This window comes from Sus scrofa, chromosome 13 (genome assembly GCF_000003025.6).
Source record: "Sus scrofa isolate TJ Tabasco breed Duroc chromosome 13, Sscrofa11.1, whole genome shotgun sequence".
NCBI classification, from domain to species: Eukaryota; Metazoa; Chordata; class Mammalia; order Artiodactyla; family Suidae; genus Sus; species Sus scrofa.
This window is the reverse complement of record NC_010455.5, coordinates 165,911,451-165,934,304: the sequence shown is the minus strand read 5'-3', so window position 1 is coordinate 165,934,304 and position 22,854 is coordinate 165,911,451. Positions and strand designations below refer to the sequence as shown.

Here is a 22,854-nt window from a genome sequence, read left to right as displayed (position 1 = left end):
AGATTGGAAGAAAATACTTGCCAACGGTGAAACCACCAAGGGATTATATTAAATATACAAACAGCTAATACAACTCCATATCAAAACAAACAAACAAACAAACAAACAATCCAATTGAAATACTGAGCAGAAGACATAAGTAGGCATTCCTCCAAAGACATACAGATGGCCAATAGGCACATGAAAAGACCCTCATCGTCACTAATTATTAGAGAAATGCAAATCATAACTATAATAATGCCTCACACCAGTCAGAATGGTCATCACGGAGTTCCCATTGTGACTCAGCAGTTAAGGAACCCAACTAGTATCCATGAGAACATGGGTTCTATCCTTGGCCTTGCTCAGTGGGTTAAGGATCCAGCATTGCCATGAGCTGTGGTATAGTGATATAGGTTGCAGACCTGGCTCAGATCTGGTGTCGCTGTGGTATAAGCCAGTGGCTAAAGCACCAATTGGACCCCTAGCCTGGGAACCTCTGTACGCCATGGGTGAAGCCCTAAAAATACAAAAAAAAAAAAAAAATGGCCATTACTAAAAAGTCTACAAATAAAAAATAATGCAGGAATACACCTGACCAAGGAGGTAAAGGACCTATATGCCGAGAACTATAAAACTTTAATCAAAGAAATCAAAGAAGATGGAAAGAAATGGAAAGATATTCCATGTTCCTGGATTGGGAAAATCAATATTGTAAAAATGGCCATACTACCCAAAGCAATCTACAGATTCAATGCAATCCCTATCAAATGACCCATGACATTTTCACAGAACTACAACAAACAATCCAAACATTTATATGGAACAACAAAAGACCCAGAATCGCCAAAGCAATCCTGAGAAACAAAAACCAAGCAGGAGGCATCACTCTCCCAGACTTCAAGAAATACTACAAAGCCACAGTCATCAAAACAGTGTGGTACTGGTACCAAAACAGACAGACAGACCAATGGAACAGAATAGAGAATCCAGAAATAAACCCTGACACCTATGGTCAATTAATCTTTGACAAGGGAGGCAAGAACATAAAATGGGAAAAAGAAAGTCTATTCAGCAAGCATGGCTGGGAAACCTGGACAGCAGCATGCAAAGCAATGAAACTAGAACACACCCTCACACCATGCACAAAAATAAACTCCAAATGGCTGAAAGACTTAAATATACGACAGGACACCATCAAACTCCTAGAAGAAAACATAGGCAAAACACTCTCTGACATCAACATCATGAATATTTTCTCAGGTCAGTCTCCCAAAGCAATAGAAACTAGAGCAAAAATAAACCCATGGGACCTCATCAAACTGAAAAGCTTTTGCACAGCAAAGGAAACCAAAAAGAAAACAGAAAGACAACTTACAGAATGGGAGAACATAGTTTCAAATGATGCAACTGACAAGGGCTTAATCTCTAGAATATATAAACAACTTATACAACCCAACAGCAAAAAAGCCAATCAATCAATGGAAAAATGGGCAAAAGACCTGAATAGATATTTCTCCAAAGAAGATATACAGATGGCCAACAAACACATGAAAAAATGCTCAACATCGCTGATTATAAGAGAAATGCAAATCAAAACTACCATGAGATACCACCTCACACCAGTCAGAATGGCCATCATTAATAAATCCACAAATAACAAGTGCTGGAGGGGCTGTGGAGAAAAGGGAACCCTCCTGCACTGCTGGTGGGAATGTCAACTGGTACAGCCACTATGGAGAACAGTTTGAAATCTATACATAGAACTTCCATATGACCCTGCAATCCCTCTCTTGGGCATCTATCCGGACAAAACTCTACTTAAAAGAGACACGTGCACCCGCATGTTCACTGCAGCACTATTCACAATAGCCAAGACATGGAAACAATCCAAATGTCCATCGACAGAGGATTGGATTCGGAAGAGGTGGTATATATACACAATGGAATACCACTCAGCCATAAAAAAGAATGACATAATGCCATTTGCAGCAACATGGATGGAACTAGAGAATCTCATCCTGAGTGAAATGAGCCAGAAAGACAAAGACAAATACCATATGATATCACTTATAACTGGAATCTAATATCCAGCACAAATGAACATCTTCACAGAAAAGAAAATCATGGACTTGGAGAAGAGACTTGTGGCTGCCTGATGGGAGGGGGAGGGAGTGGGAGGGATCGGGAGCTTGGGCTTATCAGACACAACTTAGAATAGATTTACAAGGAGATCCTGCTGAATAGCATTGAGAACTATGTCTAGATACTCATGTTGCAACAGAAGAAAGGGTGGGGGAAAAATGTAATTGTAATGTATACATGTAAGGATAACCTGACCCCCTTGCTGTACAGTGGGAAAATTAAAAAAAATTTTTTAAAAATAAAAATAAAAAAAAAATAATGGAGAGGGTGTGGAGAAAAGGGAACCTTCATACATTGTTGATGAGAATGTAAATTGGCTTCAAAAAACTAAAAGTAGAGTTGACATATGATCTAACAATCCCACTTCTGGGCTATATTTGGAGAAAACTATAATTCATAAGGGTATATGCATCCCCTATGTTCATAGCAGCACTATTTACAAGCCAAGACGTTCAAGCAACCTAAATGTTCATTGACAGATGAATGGATAAAGAAGATGTGGTACATACATACAATAGAATAATGCTCAGCCATAAGAAAGAGTGAAACACTGCCATTTGCAGTAACATGGATGGAGATTCTCATATTAAGTGAAGAAAGTCAGAAAAAGAAAGAAAAATTCCATATATCATTTACATGAGGAACCTAAAATAAGATACAAATACACAACACTGTAAATTAGCTATCCTTTAATAAATAAAAAATAAAATAAAATAAAAAAATAAACATATCTATGAAAGAGAAACAGACTCACAGAAACGGATATAAAGAACAGATTTGTGGTTGCCAAGGGCAGGGGCAGAGGGAAGGATCAGGAGTTTGGAATTAGTGGATGCAAACTATATAGGATAGATAGCACAGAGAACTATATTCAATACCCTATGATAAACCATAATGGAAAGGAATATGAAAAAGTGCATATATATATATGTATATATATATATATGTATATATATATATATCTGAATGTCATTGCTGTCCAAAAGAAATTAAAACAATACTGTAGACACTGCAAATCAATTATACTTCAGTAAAATTTTTTAAACAACTGTTTCTAAAATAATGTGTCTGAGAAGAGAATCTTGGGCTAGTATTTGGTGTGACAGAGTGTTTGAATCTTTGTTTCTTCTCCAGTGTGGGACAGGGTCAGGGAAAATGGCATTCAATGTACAAATAGAACAATAGTTAATGATTTCATATGTAATTGTATTTTCTATGCCTCAACTGTTGAAATGGCATGTTTTGATTAACCAAAGACTGATACGAACAATGTAATGGAGTTCCCGTCATGGCTCAGCAGAAACGAATCTGACTAGCATCCATGAGGATGCAGGTTTGATCCCTGACCTTGCTCAGTGGGTTAAGGATCTGTGCTGTAGGTCACAGATGTGGTTCAGATCCTGCATTGCTGTGGCTGTGGTGTAGGCCAGCAGCTACCACTCTGACTTGACCCCTAGCCTGGGAACCTCCATATGCTGTGGGTTTGGCCCTAAAAGACAAAAAAAGAAAATAATAAAAATGCATGTAATATAGGGAAACTTTTAGTTAATAATGATGGGAAAACATATGGCCAAATATTACAGATTTTATTTTAAATAATCACATATTAATTAAGTGTAAAAGCTTTCATTTTTTTATCATAAAAATTTCTACCATAGGAGTTCCCATTGTGGCTCAGTGGCAATGAACCCAGCCAGTATCCATGAAGACAAGGGGTTGATTCCTGGCCCTGTTCAGTGGGTTAAGGAGCCAGCATTGCTGTGGCTGAGGTGTAGGCTGGTAGCTGCAGATTTTATTCACCCCAACCCTGGGAACTTCTACATGCCACAGGTGCGGCCCTAAAAAAAAAAAAAAGATTTCTACCACAGATATAATTGAGGAGAGTTATTTAAAAATGTGAAGGTTGTAAGGAGTAAGAAAAACCCGAAGATAGATTTTTAATTAGGCATTCATCAGCCTTTATAATCATTACAAACTTTGAGAAAAGCTTGTGTTAGTCTTCAGCAATAAATGCTATGTCTGAACATGTGCTATACTTCAATTTTTAAAGAAAGTTTACTTTTTTTAAAAAAGAGTAAACACACTTGCTTTTCTCAAAATTTCATACTTTGTTTCATATTGAGGACTACACTGCTGAGCAAGTGATTCTTCTCATATTATTATAAGAGTTAGAAAGGCATTAGAAAAAGTATTCTGTAAAGGTGAACAATGCTGCTGTCCTTCAAGAGAACTGAGCATTACACAGGCTCATGAGAAATAATTTAAGAGAATAAAAAATCATAAGAGGTAGGTCTGGATAGGGTTTAAATCTGAGAAAGAAAAAGAGGAAATAATCTGTGAATTATATGCTGCACATAGAAATGTTCTGAAACATTTGGATTAGAAGAGATGATCGTTGGTATTTATTTTGAAGTAGAAAGCCATTGCTGGCTTTAAAAAAATGTGACCATTGACCATTATTTCATTTCTTTGCTCCTGTATAAGTGGTAAATTAAGGTACTCCATTTGAAGGAACTCAGAGTTCAGATTTTGGCATGATGTGAAGAGAAATCTTCTACACCCTTCGCTTTTATTCTCTAGACTACTACACTGCAAACTAGCTATACTTTCTGAGGCAACATTGGGTAGTCTCTTTTTAGGATGTGTAGCAAGATATTCACATAGTCATCTTGTTTTGTCTTTTTTATCTCCTACACATTAGGACACCAAAACACCGTCTGATTTGATGTCATGTACCAAGAAGTTATATAGCACAGTAAATGTTTTGTTTTTGTTCTATTTGACCTATTTTGTTAGGGTGGCATCAATTAATGTTATTAGTTCACTGGCCTGTGTCTGTATTTATGTTTGGAAAAGCAAAAGGCAACAATGAAAGAGCTGGCCTAATTCCGCAATACCCTACTTCCTGTAATATCTCCCAGATCTTCCCAATAAGCAAGTCTGAAGTATGTTCAAAGGCTTAGTTAGAAAGACTCTAGATCTCAATGGCTTCCCATTTGACTCTTAAGATATTATTATTTTGTAAGTGCTGATAAGGAAATGAGATTATTTGAAATATTGGTAAAAATTGCATAGGTGTTTATAATTCAATACAATTTCTGCCAGGCTTTCAGAAGCCCCTACTGACTTTCTAAAAGGCTATAACACACAATCTAAATAACAATGGAATAAAATGAGAACTTATTAAGGAAAGGACAGAAAATTATTGGGATAAGCAGTGGAGGGAAAGAAGAAAAAAAAAAGCAAATGATAAGGAAAGGTGCAGTTAACATATAAAAACTCAGGCCAACCTAAAAAAATAACTGCAAAATAAAACAAACAAACAAAAAATAACCAAACTATCTTTCCCCAAAAGGAACCCTTATACGCTGCTGGTAGGAATGTAAATTGGTTCAGCCACTATGGAAAACAGTACGGAAGTTCCCTTAAAAACCTAAAAATAGAACTAGCATATGATCCACCAATTCCACTCTTGGGTATATATCTGGAAAAAAAACCTAAAAACTCCAATTTGAAATGGTACTTGCACCCCAATGTTCATAGTAGTACTATTTACAATAGCCAAAATATGGAAGCAATCCAAGTGCCCATCAACAGACGATTGGCTTAAGAAGATATGGCATACACAAACACACACACAATGGAATATTACTCAGCCACAGAAAGAATGAAATGTTGTCATTTGCGACAACATGGATGGACCTAGACAATATTATGCTTAGTGAAGTAAGCCAGACAAAAACAAATACTATATGATATCACTTAAATGTGGAATCTAAAAAATAATACAGTGGAGTTCCTGTTGTGGCGCGATGGTTAACGAATCTGACTAGGAACCACGAGGTTGTGGGTTCGATCCCTGCCCTTGCTCAGTGGGTTAAGGATCTGGTGTTGCCGTGAGCTGTGGTGTAGGTCACAGACGTGGCTTGGATCCCACATTGCTGTGGCTCTGGTGTAGGCTGGTGGCTACAGCTCTGATTCAACCCCTAGCCTGGGAACCTCCACATGCCGTGGGAGTAGCCCAAGAAATGGCAAAAAGACAAAAAATAATAATAATACAAATGTATCTACATACAAAACAGAAATAGACTCACAGATACAGAAAACAATCTTATGGTTACCACAGGGGAAAGGGAATTGGGGAGAAATAAGTTGGGGCATGATATAAACTACTATTCATAAAATAGATAAGTAACAAGGATTTACTGTATAGTACAGGGAGTTGTACCCAAACCTTGTAATAACCTATAATGTAATATAATCTTTTAAAAAAGCCCAAATCAGCATGCTGTACACCTAAAACTAGCATAATATTGTACATCAACTATACATCAATTAAAAAATAACAATCACTAAAAAAAAGAAAGAAGGAAGGAAAGAAACTGACTTTTCTCTTGCATCATAATGAGAAAAAAAAACAACAACAACAACACAAAACATTTTTGTTCTACAAGATGAAGCACTGTGGAACCTGTGCCACACGACAACCTCCGTCCTCCCAACCCAGCAAATCCATATGTTGAAACAGCAGTCTCCAGTGTGGCCTTATTTGGCAATAGGGCCTCTAAGGAAATATTAAGGGTGAATGAGGTCATAAGGGTGGGGCCCTGATGCTATAGGATTAGTGTCCTTAGAAGAAGAGATACTAGAGACCTTGCTCTCTCTCTCCCTGCATGTATGAACTGAAGAAAAGTCATGTGAGGACATAGCAAGAAAGCAAGATCTGCAAGCCAGAAAGAGAACCATGGCTAGAAACTGAACTGGCCAGAACCTTGACCTTGGACATTCCAGCCTCCAGAACTATAAGAAAATAAATTTCTCTGGTTTAAGCCATGTAGCCTGTGATACTTTGTTCCAGCAGTCAAAGCAGACTAATACATAAGGTAAAAAGATTACCGACTATTTCTAGCTGCTCTTTAAAAGCATAGAAAATGGTGATTATGGGAGTTTCTGCTGTGGCACAGTGGGTTAATGATCCAGCTTGTCTCTGTGGAGTTACTGATTCAATCTCCCGGCCAGGGTGCAGTGTGTTAAGGATCCGGCATTGCCACTGTGGAGTAAGGTCAGTTCCTGGCTGGGGAACTTCCATATGCCACAGGTGTGGCTGACAAAGCAAAAAAGACAGAAAAAGTGGTGATTGGAGTTCCCGTCGTGGCGCAGTGGTTAACGAATCCGACTAGGAACCATGAGGTTGCGGGTTCGGTCCCTGCCCTTGCTCAGTGGGTTAACGATCCAGCGTTGCTGTGAGCTGTGGTGTAGGTTGCAGACACGGCTCGGATCCCACGTTGCTGTGGCTCTGGCGTAGGCCGGTGGCTACAGCTCGGATTAGACCCCTAGCCTGGGAACCTCCATATGCCGCAGGAGCAGCCCAAGAAATGGCAAAAAGGCAAAAAACAAACCAAAAAAAAAAAAAAAAAAAAAAAAAAAGAAGTGGTGATTATGGTTAATGATGTCAGACTCAAGGAGCTTTTATCTGTCCTCTCTCTGAGATTGCATAAAAATGATAAGATAATTTTCTTTCTCTTTAAAAAAAAAAAAGAACAACTTACAATAGTTGAGAGAATGGAAAGGTTATTGTTAAGTTATTCCAACAAATTCTCCAAGCTGGAAGGAAAACTAATGAAAACCTGTTGATGAATAAAACAAAGGGAGAAAGACTTGATCAAAAATATGAGATACAGATACAAGGGAAGTAAGAACCTTTTTGCCCTTTGGAAATAAGAAGTCTCAGAAAGACTATAACACAGCATTCATTAGTGGAGAAGGGCAACCAGAAGCAGGGGGATTAATTTGAAAGTCCAGCAATGACACACAGTACTCGTTTCCGAATACAACCCAAAGTACATGCAGCAGTACACTCATAGTGAGCCCAATAAACATATCACATAAACGAATCAACAATGAGTGTATACAGAGCTATCTGGTAACTCTCCCATTTAGAAGAAAGACTAGTAGAAAACCAGACTGATACATAAAATAGCAGAAGAAACCCACACAAGTCACCTAAAACCAACCCAGTACCGTTGCTTCAATATGAAGAGGCAACCAAGAGTCATCAGAAATAGAGAGGAAAAAATTAGCAACTACCAACAGCATGAAAAAGAAAACAAACAAAGGAAAAAAAAAAAAACAGGTAATTCAGAGAACTTTAAAAAACATTTTAAGCCTAATGAATATTTTCACAGTGATTTAAGAAAAAAAATGCATCCATGAAAGAAATGGATGAAAGTAAAATCAAAGTTTAAAAGTACTTTGGGAGTCCCTGTAATGAATTCGACTAATATCCATGAGGTTACAGGTTCCATCAGTAGTAATGAATACAGCTCAACAGTAATGAATTCGACTAGTATCCATGAGGTTGCAGGTTCCATCCCTGGCCTCGCTCAGTGCGTTAATGATCTGGCGTTGCCATGAGCCGTGGCAGACATGGCTCGGATCTGGCGTTGCTGTGGCTGTGGCATAGGCTGGCAGCTGCAGCTCCAATTTGACCCCTAGCCTGGGAACTTCCATACGCCACAGGTGTGGCCCTGCCTAAAAGAAAGAAAAAAAAAAATACTTCAAGAAATTTACAATATGATTTTTACTTAAAAAAAGGTTGAATAAAAAATTAAATCTCTTGGACTATAGAGCAAATTTCAGAAACAAGAAATATGTGAGTCAAAGTCACAAAGGATCAATTCTAGAGGAGTTCTGGAAAGAAAAAACAGAGGATATTGATGAAGAAAATTATCATATAAGGACAGGTAGAACATTTTCCAGAGCTGATGAAAATTACTAGTCTTCATATAAACAGGGCCTACTCAAGTAAGAATAGGCATCAGATTAATTATCCAACTCCATTCAGAATAGGAAAGCACCTGGAGTTTCTCTCCCTCCTTCCATTGAGAGAAGAGGCAGTCATTTTAGTCTTAAAGATAAAACTTGAAAACTGCTCCCTATAGATAGGGTGATGTTGCTTGGGAAGAATGCACGTATGGAACTGGGATGACAAGAAGATGAGAACTTCCACTCAGGGAGTTCCCGTTGTGGCTCAGCAGTAACGAACCCGACTAGTATCCATGAGGACGCAGGTTCAATCCCTGACCTTGCTCAGTGAGTTAGAGATTACACCTTGCTGTGGCTGTGGTGTAGGCAGAGAACCGCAGCTCATATTTGCCCCCTAGCCTGGGAACATCCATATGCCACACATTCACGAAAAAAGGCTAGAAGAGAAAAAAAAAAAACAAAAACTTCCACTCACTCTAAACCTCATCCCAGTTACACTGTGAAAGAATGTTAACAGGGCAGCTAGAAAGTGTTATTTTAAGAGTTCCCGTCGTCGAGCAGCAGAAACGCATCCGACTTGCAGCCATGAAGTTGCAGGTTCCATCCCTGACCTCACTTAGTGCCCTGAGCTGTGGTGTAAGGCACAGAAGCAGCTCAGATCCCACGTTGCTGTGGTGTAGGTCAGTGGCTACTGCTCCAATTCAACCCCTAATCCTAGGAACCTCCATATGCCATGGGTGCGGCCCTAAAAAGCCAAAAAAAAAAAAAAAAAAAGTGTTATTTTCAAAGAGTAACACCCTCACTCCTTACCTGGACAATTGCCCTTGCCCAATTCCCACACAGGTCCCTAAAGAGAAACTTGCCCACTTACAGAGGACTGATAACAGCTTTCCCAAAAGTGAATGTCCTGTTAGAGAAACTCTAAGCCAATTATCTAGACAATCTAATCAACTTCAAAAAATATGAAGTAACACCAGATATTTGTATAAAATTAACAGCATGAAAGAGAAGGGCAGAAGTTCTTATTGTGGCTCAACCATAACAAACCTGACTAGTATAGATGAGGATGTGGGTTCTTTCCCTGGCCTCCCTCAAGTGGGTTAAGGATCCGGTGTTGCTGTGGGCTCTGATGTAGGTTGAAGTGAAGACTTGGCTTGGATCTGGCATTGCTGTGGTGTAGACTGGCAGCTACAGCTCTGATTGAATCCCTAGCCTGGGAACTTCCATATGCTGCAGGTGCCCTACAAAGAAAAAAAAAGAAAAAAAAAAAAAAAGAGGTAATTGAAAGCACAGAAAATATCTTTCAAAATTCTTTTTTTTGGCCACATCTGCAGCATGCAGAAGTTCCTAGGCCAGGGTTCAAACTGGCACCACAGCAGTGGCAACGCTGGATCCTTAACCAATAGGCTACCAAGGAATTCCCTCTTTGAAGACTCTTTAATTAATATCCTAAATAAATTGATAGGATCTGGCATCCATAAAACGAAAGTATGTTATGAAAAAGGAGAAGCAGAGAACTAAATTTGATTTTGAAATGAAAAGTTAATGGATGAACAGAAAAACAGAATGGACTACTCCCCATACCCCACAAAAGTAAGCCCCTTTTTATTCCTATTGCATTGACAAACATTTTAAAAGAAGTTAATATCCAATGTTGGCAAAGATGAGAGGAATTAGACATTCTTTAAATCTACTTATAAAAGCAGATTTCCAGGGTAAATCTATCAACATGTATCTAAAACCTGCAAAATAAGTGCACCCTTATTAATTAATTGTTAGACATTCAGCTAACAATTCTACTTCTTGGAAATTAAACTGAGAAAATGAACATGGATATATGCAATGAGATATATATGAATATGTTCATCACAATATTGATGATATAAGTAAAACCCTGGAAATAACTTAACATCCATAAATATGGTTCTGGTAAATATCTTATGGTGAACATACATAAAGGAAAATAATTAATCTATTTTAAAGTGTCACATAGATTTTAATTTACTGATTTTAAAACAATCATCATATTTTTAGGTGAAATGTCAAGTCACAAATAATATGTAGAGGAAAATTGCATTCTTGCACTTTTATATTTTATTTTCTAAGAATGTATATATACAGACAAAAGGGCTTAGAAGAATATAAAGCAAAATGTTACATTGCTCTCTCACTAATTAAACTTAAAAGGCATTTTTTAAGCACATATGTATCTGTATTTAAAAATTAGATTATAGTAAGCATAGATTACTTGAATGATTTTAAATTTTAGGGTGATACTAAGCTTAAGCTAATAGTTTAAGCTGGAGAAAGACGTCCAATAAGGCCAGAAGTTCATAATGGAACTCCAGGAAACTCTAACATTTAAGGAAAAGCAAAAGCATCAAAAAAAAAAAAAAAAAAAAAAAAGAAGCAGAATTAGTAACATGTAAATAGAGAAAGAAAGAAAATTTAAATTTTTTTTTCTTTTTTGGTGGCACACAGCATATGGAAGCTCCTAGCCTAGCCAGGGATCCAAGCCACAGATGTGACCTATGCCACAGCTGTGGCAATGCCAGATCCTTAACTCACTGCACCACAACGGGAATTGTGAAGATAATGTTTATAGACATAAAAGGAGGTCAATTTTAAAAGGATAATTTTCAACAGTGTCAAATGTTGCAATGTTGATAACAACAATTACTATTATTTAAAATGAGAGTTTAAAATGTACACAGTTGGTTTAACAATAGGATCACCATTAATATTCTCAGTCACCAATTCCAGTGGGAGGGAGAGAAGAAAGGAAATGAAGATCTCCAGAATATAAACTCTTTCTCCAAGATCAAATGGGCATAGGAAGAGGAGTGAGTAACAACTTTAGATACAGGCAGAGTAAATGTAACATTTTCCTTAAATTGAGAAGGTGCTTCACAGAATAGCTGTGAAATTCAATAAGAAAATGCCAAACGTTATTTTGAAAGATATATAAGGGAAATATATTAAAGGAAGAACAGAATGGTTCAAGCTCTAAGTGTGCAGAGGAATCACCTGATAGTCTTATTAAAATGCATATTTTGAGTTAGTAGGACTGAAGTGGAGCCAGAAATACTTCATTTTAATAAACTCCACAGTAATGCTGCTGCTGCTTGTCCATGGACTTACATGCAAAGCAAAGCTATAGACAATGTTTTAGGGATTTTACTTTCTAAATATAAATCCATTTTTTTGAGGCAATTTCTAAAACAGTAACAGTTCTCACCATAGGAATAATTTCAATATCAACAGTTATAATATTTTTTCACCCTGCCCCATCATTAGTCAACTCAATGTCTTTATACTAAGCCTTCAGGTGGTTTGTTAGTAGGCTTAGTTAATTATGCCCTCTCTATATCGAAAATTTTATTCAGATATTTAAAACAACCTCATACTATGTAATATATATCACCAAAGGTTAAATAGACAAGTATTTGTGCTTCTCTTAGAGTTAGAAACAATCCTGACCTTAGAGTAAGACTGTTTGTAACAGAGACGATGCTGACCAAATATTCCCCATGCTTCCTTGGGTTGGGTCTATTTAAACTATAATCCGGGAGTTCCCGTCGTGGTGCAGTGGTTAACGAATCCGACTAGGAACCATGAGGTTGCGGGTTCAATCCCTGCCCTTGCTCAGTGGGTTAAGGATCCGGCGTTGCCGTGAGCTGTGGCGTAGGTTGCAGACGCGGCTCGGATCTCGCATTGCTGTGGCCCTGGCGTAGGCTGGCGGCTACGTCTCTGATTCGACCCCTAGCCTGGGAACCTCCATATGCCGCGGGAGCGGCCCAAAGAAATAGCAAAAAGCCAAAAATAAAATAAAAATAAAAAATAAATAAACTATAATCCGATGTGAGTTTTGTCATTTGCATACTAAAGCACTTAAGAACAAGTACACCTTCTCAATTGCTTTTCTCTCTTGAAGGGACATTGGAGGCTGTGTGTTCCAGATGGTACAACTGAAGATGTAAGATATTTACACAAACTACACTGGACTTTACATGATTAAAAAAACAGACTTTCATTTTGCTAAACCACTAAGATTTGGTGATTTGGAGATTAATTTCAAGATTTGTGGATTAAAGTGTTATCACTCCACAATGTATCTTATCCTAACTAATAAAAGATTATGAAAAGTTAAATTAATACTTAGAGCATAATGTGCTAATTTGCTCCTTCATTAATTCTAAAAATAAGAGGGTTCTAGAGAAAGCAAAAACTCATATAGATAAGACAGAGAACTTCAGTTTATTCCCTGAATAACACAACCAATAAAGCAAAAGAAAAAGAGCCCCCAAATATTTAAATATTAGAGAATAGCAAATAAATAAAACAACAATTTTCTAACTTATCCTTTAATACAAATGCAGAAATAAAAATCCTAGAAAGGTTTATCACATGCCAATCTATGATAGTAAAAAAAAAGGAAAATAAAATCTTATAAAGTATCCTAAAATCTGGGAAGCTTTGGACAGATCACATGGGATGGTTGGGGAAGACAATAAAGAGAAAGAGTCTTCTAAGCAGGAGAACTAGCAGGTGAAAAGACCACAAGGAAGAGGGGACACAGAATGATCCTTTTGGAGTAGAGCAGCAGGGAAACTCATTTGAAGAGCAGAATCTGGAAGCCTCCAGATCAGGGGTCTTGTACTCCATGTTCAGTCCTCAGAAATAGAAGTAAGAAACAAAACTAGCAGCAGCAGATGCCTCCTGTTGATCATTTAGAAACAGACTGTCATGTTGAGAAGAAAACCCCCTGGTGGGAAGGGTGGGTGCCCTCACAAGCTGATAGCCAGTCTTACAGCTGCCAGAAACTGAGTTCTACTAATAATCTGTAAGCTTGGAAGAGGATTCCAATCTTCATTCCTTTTGATTTTATCCATAAGACTCCTGAGCAGCATCCTAAACTTGAACCTGGACTTCTGACTTATGAAACTATGCAAAAATAAATTATGTTGTTTTAAGATGCTAAGTTTGTGGTAATCTGTTACACAACAATAAAAAACTAATACCAAAAGGCATATAAAGTTTTGAATCAGGCTGAATGTATTAATATTGTTCATTTCATTCTATGTACTAGCTAGGGACACTAGCTTCAGTTCTGACTGCTGACATGGTTAGCTAATGCCATCCCAGACAAAACCTTGGCACACACTGAACAACACTGAAAAGCCAGACATTCCTTGGCATAATATAAGGGAATGAATATACAAAGACTAGGAGACAGGCATTCTGCCTTGAATGGTTCATGTGGTCCCTACCTATTCAGCTCCTCACGTATCCATCCCACTCCCTAATATAGAAGAAAAGAACATATTTTCATGAATATTATAAAAACAGATTATGGAGGAATTTTTAAAAAGCATTTTACCAGCTGTTATCCCTAGATCAGAAATCCTGCTGGGAGGTACTGCAACGAAATGGGCTCCCAAATTTCAGGTGGGATGGGAGAAACCAGGGTGAGTGAGCTTAGGTAGTGACCTGAATCAAAGTCATTGATCAAATCTTGGAGAAAGGATTAACAGCCAAAGATCTCCCAAGAATGAGATGGAAAGACAACCCACAAAATTCTTCATGGAGTTTACCAGTCCAAAACTCTCTGGATTAGCAAATAGAGACTGTTGAGTCACAATACAAAGAAACCACCACCTTGTCTTAATTACCAATACAGAACCTCTTGAATGAAGCAGAGGAGAGATACCCTTGAAGCAGTATCTATAAACTTTTCTCCTACCTTTCGAAAACACAAAATAAATGCACTGGGTAACTGTACTAAGGAAAAAAATTCCCCCAAATTTAGTTATTATTAGATACTGGCATTTGAGAAAGCAAAACACCTAAGATCCAAGGTATGCTGTTCACAACTGAAGTTTCTGAATCTCAGTTGACGGAGGGAATTCTGTCCTGAAACTATCTAACTAGAGGCCCAGTCAGCCTCAATCTTCAATCTGTGAGAGGCCTGAGAACACAACTATTTTCAGCAACAATTTGGTCATGTTGGAATATTCCTGCCCTGGTAACAGATAAGTTGTTATCCTGGATGGCTGTCACTAAGACAGTAGAATAAATTTTGATGAATCTCTCATTTTTGAGGCATATTCCCTTTTTAATCTTTTTACGATATGAGCCCCAAAGCTGCCAAATGTAGGAGGGAACCAGAATAAGAGAATGCCCTCTAGCTAGTTCAAAGTTCATTTCAAGCAGTCTTTCCTGTAGCTGAGCCAATTCATCAGATCCAATCAGGCTCAAATAGTCCATAGAATGCCAGGGTACTCTTGAGAGACTGTAGCAAGTCCCAGAAGAACTTCAGTAGAGACGTCTATGAATTGGGACAAAGTCACATTTCTTTTTTCCCTTTGAAACTATTTTCCCTTTGAGAAACTTGTTCCTGGTGCCCTTTTGGACTTCTGTGGTATAAAGATCTGACACAGGAGACTCTGTGATTTGAACAGCTCATCATGAATGAGATGCTACGTTTCTCATCTAGCCATAAATTTAGTTATGACAGGAGTTCAGTTGTGGAATATTCAAATGATATGAATGGGATGAGCTTAAGCACTGCTAAGTGGCCTATGCAGATTGCTCACTCTCCTGACTTCTTTCCCTCCCTCCAGCTCCCTTTATGCACTCATAAAGAAAAGCCCATGATCAAGAATGAAAATGAAAAGATGCTTTGGTGTGATGTACCACCGTGAGCCAGAGGTAGACCTGCTATAAATCTAAAGGCAGAAATGGACTAACAAACACAGCATCTCTCAAGGGTGATGCTGAAGAGCATAGGAGAAACAAACTCTTAAGATGGGCAGACAGATAAACCTTATTTTTCACATTGTTTAGAATGAGAAATTATCTGATATCAGGATCTCAATGGTTACAAATGGTCTGTCCATTTGTTTAGAGATCTGTAAAGAGTTAGATCTAAGGCTTAGAAACAAGGAATTTTGGGCAAGAATTGCCTCAGAGCTGAGAATATTTGTGTTCCAAGCTAATTTCACAGGATAGTCCCATACCAGAGAGGTTCCTAATTATAAGAGAGGACAGAATGGCCCACTTAATGACTGTCAGCTGTGTTTCTTTTCAAGTAATCTAGTGCAAGGGCCATAAACTCAAAAATCTACACGTGTCAAACAGGTACCATAAACAAGGGAAGAGAATTTGCTGATAGAAAATGAGGGATCCTTGGATTTATGGCAAACTGGAGAGAGTATATTCTAGCTAAAGAAGGTAGCCATGAATCAGCTCTAGCTGAATCTTGCTATGTTGGAATGTGGGCCCCAGTATTACAAGATCTTCTTTTGTTTTTCAAAAGAGGTCATGAGGAGTTTCTGTTGTCGCTCTGCAGTTAATAAACCTGACTAGAATCCATGAGGATGCAGGTTCAATCCCTGGCCTCACTCAGTGGGTTAAGAATCCCAAGTTGCCATGAGCTGTGGTGTAGACCACAGATGCAGCTCGGATCTTGCATTGCTGTGGCTGTGGTATAGGTGGTATAGGTCGGCAGCTGCAGCTCCAATTTGACCCCTCGCCTAGGAACTTCCATATGCTGCAAGTGCAGTCCTTAAAACTAAAAAGTAAAAAAAAAAAAAAAAAAAAAAAAAAGTCATGAAACCAAAACTTTAGATGAAATTTTCTGATTTTTAAATCACCATGAGAACCAACACACAAGTCTGTGGGTACATATGGACTTCAGGCTGTGGCTTTGTGTTACTTGGTCTAGTATCTATTCAATACTCATAAAATAGCAGTCATGTATTATGGCAAGGATGCAGGCTACATGTAGACTCAACTACACAACTTTCCCTCACAGAGACCACTGCACACTTGCTACTAAGAAAAAAAGCAAAACACCAAATTTATTAACAGAACTTCCATTCATTCAACTGTTGGAGGTTGGACAGACTACAAAATCCAACCAGTTACCTGGTGAATGGCTGACTACTTAGGGCACTTTTTTCATGAAAGAGCAGCGATTTGTACTTATAGGTTAGAGATATTTAATAAGGAAATAAATCAATGGGGTGATTATCATGGTTTTCATTGGTCTCTGTATTATGATACCTGGAAAGAGCTAGCCTTATGAAATTCCGAACTAATTATTCAGGGCTCAGGTATGGCCTTTTGAGACACACTATCTTTGAAAATGTGATTTTTTTGAAAAAGTGCTACATGCTCTGAATTATCTTATATGGTGCTCTTTTTCCTAAAACCAAAATGCATAGGTCAGGAATGAAGGCAGAAAAGGAAGAAGTACTTGTTATGATTTTATAGTGACTGACTTTTTAATTCAATTAAACTACAATATCTTTAAAAATAAAGGCCTTATAGGGCCAACTATTCTTTTTTTTTTTTGGCCACGCCTATGGCATGTGGAAGGTCTTGGGCCAGGGATTAAAACTGGTGCCAGATCTTTAACTGGTTGCACCAGAGAACTCTAGCCACAACTTTTCTTTATATGATGTATTTGTAGAATTAATTTAGCCACTGTATCAGTGTTTGTTTACCAGTATACATGACAAGTATATTTCTCCATCTACATGGTTTGATTATCTGTGTATAATATACATACACACATTTTTAACTCTGCCTAGGTTCAGTGAAAATGTAACAATATCTACAAAAAGAAAGGGTTTAGCAAACTCCTGTGATGACAAGCAGTAAGTGTGGCAAGCCATTTTTGCCTTTTTCTCCTCTCCAAAACACTGGTTATCAGACAAATACTTAATTGTCCTAATGAACTACATAGATAATGAGTTAGTGTATGTGCTTAATGATATAGGTTTGAATGTTGAAGTTCTGCTATTGTAGGTCTTTACTAATAAAGATCAACATATAGGCTTAATGACAGAGGTTTGAATGTTGAACTTCTGCTATTGTAGGTCTTTATTAAAAGATCAACAAATGTTTTAGCCTTTAAATTAGAATTTTAAAATACTTCATTCATCCTGATCTGTAACTAGTAAAAACCAGTGGGATATTAGTAAATACCTATTTAATTGCCCTGAAATTATCATCTTTGAAAAGCTTACATCGGAGCTTTAAGCAACTTAAAAGTTATGGTTTAATTCGGAGTTTATCTCTCCCATGCCATTTCCTGAGAATAAAACATAACACAAGTTAGCATTTTTGAACACTGAACAGGCTTAAACTTTAGAGAACAAACTGACAACTAAGATGTGCTAAATGCCTTAATATCCCTATGTATTTTTTAGAGACCTGTCTTGAATCCAGGCATGGGAACATAAAGAATAGGAAACACAAAGATAAAGTTCAAAGAACTCATGCAAAGACCTCAGCAGTAGCACTCGGTGTCAAAAATCCCCAGTACAAAATGATCTAAGAACTACAATATTTAACAATCCTTTTGATTTCAAGGTTAAAATATGACATCTCCCTACTGCTCTGCAAACCCGCAGTCATCTCAAAACAATTAGTTTGTCAATGCTGAGATAAGCAAACCAAGCTCAAAGTTCAGAAATTGCAATAGGGAGGTAGGTTGCAGCAGGGGGTGCTGGTTGAGGACAGGAGCTTGTGCAAAGGGAAGACAGAGTGCGTTAGCTTTTCCTCCCGCGTTTTATACTATAACGCGCCCATCTTTCTCCTCTGAGAACTTCAGCTGTTTGTGGCAAATGAGTAGGCGTCCTAATTCTTTCATTGATATTTAGTGTCACTCTAGTTCTAGAATCTGTCCTGTAGGCAACCCCTGATTCCCAGAGCAGGGTAAATATCAACTCTGTCCCACCATTACACTGCCCACTAGATCCACGGCTGATGGAAGCAGCCGAGTGATTGCTGGACTTACTGGCAACTTTCTAGGAGGCTGAAGCCCTGGAAAAGAAAATCCTCCCTACAGGGCTCGTTCAGTTGGCACAACTGAGGAAAGAAGAAAAGACCCTATTGATTACTCACAGTTCGCCTCCAAGACGGGAAGCGCTAGGGCGAGGCACGCCAGCAGCGCCCCGCAGCGCCCACCCAGGACCCTCATGGCGAAGCGGGCGGAGGCGCGGGCGGCAACAGTGGCGGGTCTCTGTGGGGACCCTTGCGGTCGGCGCGCCCGGTAGCTGCGACCCGGGCGCCGCTCTCTGAAGACTGCGGCGCAGCGGCGCCTGCGAGCTTACGAGCCCGCGGAGCTGCCGAGCCGAGGGCGGAGGGGACCGCCCGCTCCCAGCTCCCAGCTCCCAGCTCCCAGCTCCCAGCCCCCAGCCCGACGTGGGAAGTGATAACAAGGACTTTTCCAGGAAGCTTTTCTTTTCAGAGCTGGGGGCAGGGCTCAGGGAGAGTGCTGGAGGCCTAGTAAACACTGTCCAGACAGACGTCCTTCCTCGCTCGCCCTTTCCCAGACTCCAGCGTTTGTGGTTTGACAAGGGGAAGGAGAAGCAAACGCAGTAAAAACAAAACAAAACAAAAAAAACCTCCAGTGAGCTGGAGTGGAAGGCTGAGCGGCCAAGAAAACTTTGAGGACTCAAGAGTTAGGAGTACCCCCGGCTTAGAAGGAAAAATCAGGAGAGACTGAGGTTGGTCATGAGGATGTTAACCTAAACCTAGAGAACTCTAGGAACGCTACAGAACACAGAAGTAATAGAAGCAAATATGATAGTTTTGATCACCCACATTTTTGTTTTGTTCTTGTATTTATAGTGTTAAAAAAAAAACTATAGCAAAAACATGTTTTGGGGGAAAAGAGAATGTATCAAATTCTATAAACTTGCAACAGTTCGTGTTTTTGTTGTTTACGCATAACCTCTCCTTTCTGTTTAGACATGCACGTGTGAAATGTTACTTAATGTTGAAGTCCGCTGTTGGCGCGAAACTACCTGGATTCAAATGGCAATGCTCTGCCACTCACTAGTTGTATTATCTGTAAATAAATGGCGGTAATAGTAGGTTTTTTCACAATGTTAATGTAAGAATTTAAAGAGTTAACATGTGAAGCAATAAGTGTGTTAAGTAGTAGTACATACTTAAGGCACACTTACTATTATCACTTGCAGTATTTCTCTGCAAATGAACATATCAATTGATTTATTTTGTCTATGAGTCAAAGTCAATAGGCTGATCATCTTTCAAGGGTGTAATCCTGCTCTGGCTTTCTGTAGTTCTGTGATCCAGCTGGATGGAGGATGATATTAGAATCACTTTTCTGGTAAGAACATTTGCAAAGGAATTGCTGAATATATCCATATACTTCCCTCTTTTATTTTTTTTAAATTAATTTATTTACTTTGTCTTTTTGCCATTTCTAGGGCTGCTTCCTCGGCATATGGAGGTTTCTAGGCGAGGGGTCTAATCAGAGCTGTAGCCGCGGGCCTACGCCAGAGCCAGAGCAACGCTGGATCCCCAGCCATGTCTGCTGCTTACACCACAGCTCACAGCAACGTCGGATCCCTAACACACTGAGCAAGGCCAGGGATCGAACCCACAACCTCATGGTTCCTAATCGGATTCTTTAACCACTGAGCCAGAATGGGAACTCCTTCCCTCTTTTAAATTATCTTCCTTCTTGCTGTGTCTGAGTCTACCATGTCAGTCTATTCACCACTTTATTCCCAGCCCCAAGTGATTTAATTATAAATGTAATTCTAATCTCTGTAGATTTGTGTGGTATGCTAGCAATCAGAGCATAAAACAAAATGCCCTTTAAGTATCATATTTAATTACTGAATATTTAAATACATTTAAGCCACAAGACTTTCCTCATCTTGTGAGGAGGAAATAAGAGTAGATTATCAATCTTCAGATCTCAAGATTTCAGGAGGAGGGAAAACATCCAAAATCATGAACCAACAATGTTCATAACAAATCATCTCCAATACAGACATTGAAAAAATATAGAGAGCATGAAGAGGGAAATATTAAGAGAAATGCAAGGTACCTAAAAGAAAAATCTTACTCTTTCAATGACTCCAACTGAAAATAAATAAAATTTTAAGACCACAAGTATACAGTAGTTGTCAATGCAGAAAAATTGTGTGTCCTACATATATTATAATGTCAAACTATGAAAAATAATTTACACTAAAATATTTTAAAATAAAATGCAGAGAAATTGTGTGTCCTACATATATTGTAATGTCAAACTATGAAAAATAATTTACACTGAAATATTTTAAAATAGAATTTAATAATTATATTTGGATAAAATTTTCAGTTTTTTAATTATCACACAAGTTTGCTCTGTGAAGATGACTCTGCCTTCAGCTCAATATTGATTAACATTTGGTCAGTTTTACTTTGCCAAAATTTGGTCAGTTTTATTTTGCCAAAATTTCTTTTCATTATGCTTCTAAACATGAAATTAAATCTTATCCAGAGGTCCTGTCATGGCGGAGCAGAAATGAATCCGACTGGGAACCATGAGATTACGGGTTTGATCCCTGGCCTTGCTCAGTGGGTTAAGGATCCAGCGTTTCCGTGAGCTGTGGTCACAGAAGATGCTCGCATCCAATGTTGCGGTGGCTATGATGTAAGCCAACATCTGTAGCTCCAATTCCAATTAGACCCCTAGCCTGGGAACCTCCATACGCTGAGGGTGTTGCACTAAAAAGCTAAAACAAAACAAAACAAAACTTATCCAAAATTTAACCACTAATCTAATCTTTTTTCCTAGTCCTAATTCTAATCCCATTCCCTCAACAAGTTTTCCATTTCTCCATATCATCTTCTGCTAATATACTGTCTCATTTACTTATTATGTTTATTATCTGCATCACCATCACTCTCCACCAAGTCAGCCATAAGTTGACACTTGCTATCTGACTCTGTAAGGGTTAAGGTACTAGCCACTGCAGCCACTGACCTTGAACACATCTTGAAAGGGGTTAAGAATAGAGATCAGGAATGAGGCACTCTGTGCTCTGGCAAAACAGGCCTTCAGATAGTTAGATATTCAGGAGATTTTTTTTTTCTTCACCTGCATCCGAAGCATATAGAAGTTCTTGGGCCAGGGATCGAGTCAGAGCCACAATTGTGACCTATGCCACAGCAGCAGCAACTTATACCAACTTCAAAATCTGCTGTTATTTGCTAGAAATTGCACTTGAGCTTTATTTCTCTCATTTCATATTAGAAGCCCTGCAAAGTAGGTATTTTCATGCCCATTTTACAGATACAGTACTTGGGTTCAGAGCTGATAAGCTGTAAGAGATGTTTATGAATTTGAATTGGGGTTACATGAATGAGCAAAAGACATTTTTTTTTTTTCCTTTTTAGGGCCGCTCTTGCAGCATATGGAAGTTCCCAGGCTAAGGGTTGAATCTGAGCCGAAGCTGCTGGCCTACACCACAGCCACAGCTACGTGGGATCTGAGCCGTGTCTGCGATCTACACCACAGCTCACTGCAAGGCAGGATCCCCAACCCACTGAGAGAGGCCAGGGACTGAACCTGCATCCTCATGGATACTAGTCAGGTTAGTTTCCACTGAGCCACAACAGGAACTCCCAAAAAATAACTTTAAAACTAGGTCTATCTTAGTCCCAAATCATTATCTTCTCTTGAATACAATGGACATCCCATGGCCTTCTCTCCTTTTACCAGGATTTGTAAATATATATTTAAGTAGAGACTGAATGGACACACAGGTCCCTACATATAATGCATTCATTATTTTTCTGTAGAAATATACCTGTTATTTACTTATTTCCAAAGATATATAAAGGAAAAGCAGATATGACATATGTCTTTAAATAAAATAAAACATGTTACAAAGCAGCCAGTAGATCTTGATGCAGAAACCAAATAGCTAGCGATCTATATATCTAACAATCCCGGAAAGAACATACCTCAAAATGTTAACACTGGTTATTTTTGGGTGGTGAGTGTGAGGTCTTATTTTCTTCATCTTTTTCCTTTTTCAGTGCTTTTCACATTTCCTACAATGAATATATGATTTATTTTGTAATCATAAACCCACACATAATAAATATCACACAATTCCATTTCATGTTAACAAAGAAATGTCA

General features: G+C 38.5%; 1 protein-coding gene across 1 annotated transcript in view; it reads right to left on the bottom strand.

Annotated features, from left to right (window-relative positions):
• The window catches only part of PROS1 (protein S (alpha)), an 83,821-nt gene extending 64,814 nt beyond the window's left edge, over window positions 1-19,007 (bottom strand). The window contains exon 1 of the mRNA XM_021070736.1: window positions 18,805-19,007. Within this exon, the coding sequence (XP_020926395.1) occupies window positions 18,805-18,880 (76 nt within the window). The 5' untranslated portion in view covers window positions 18,881-19,007. The remainder of the gene's footprint in view (window positions 1-18,804) is intronic.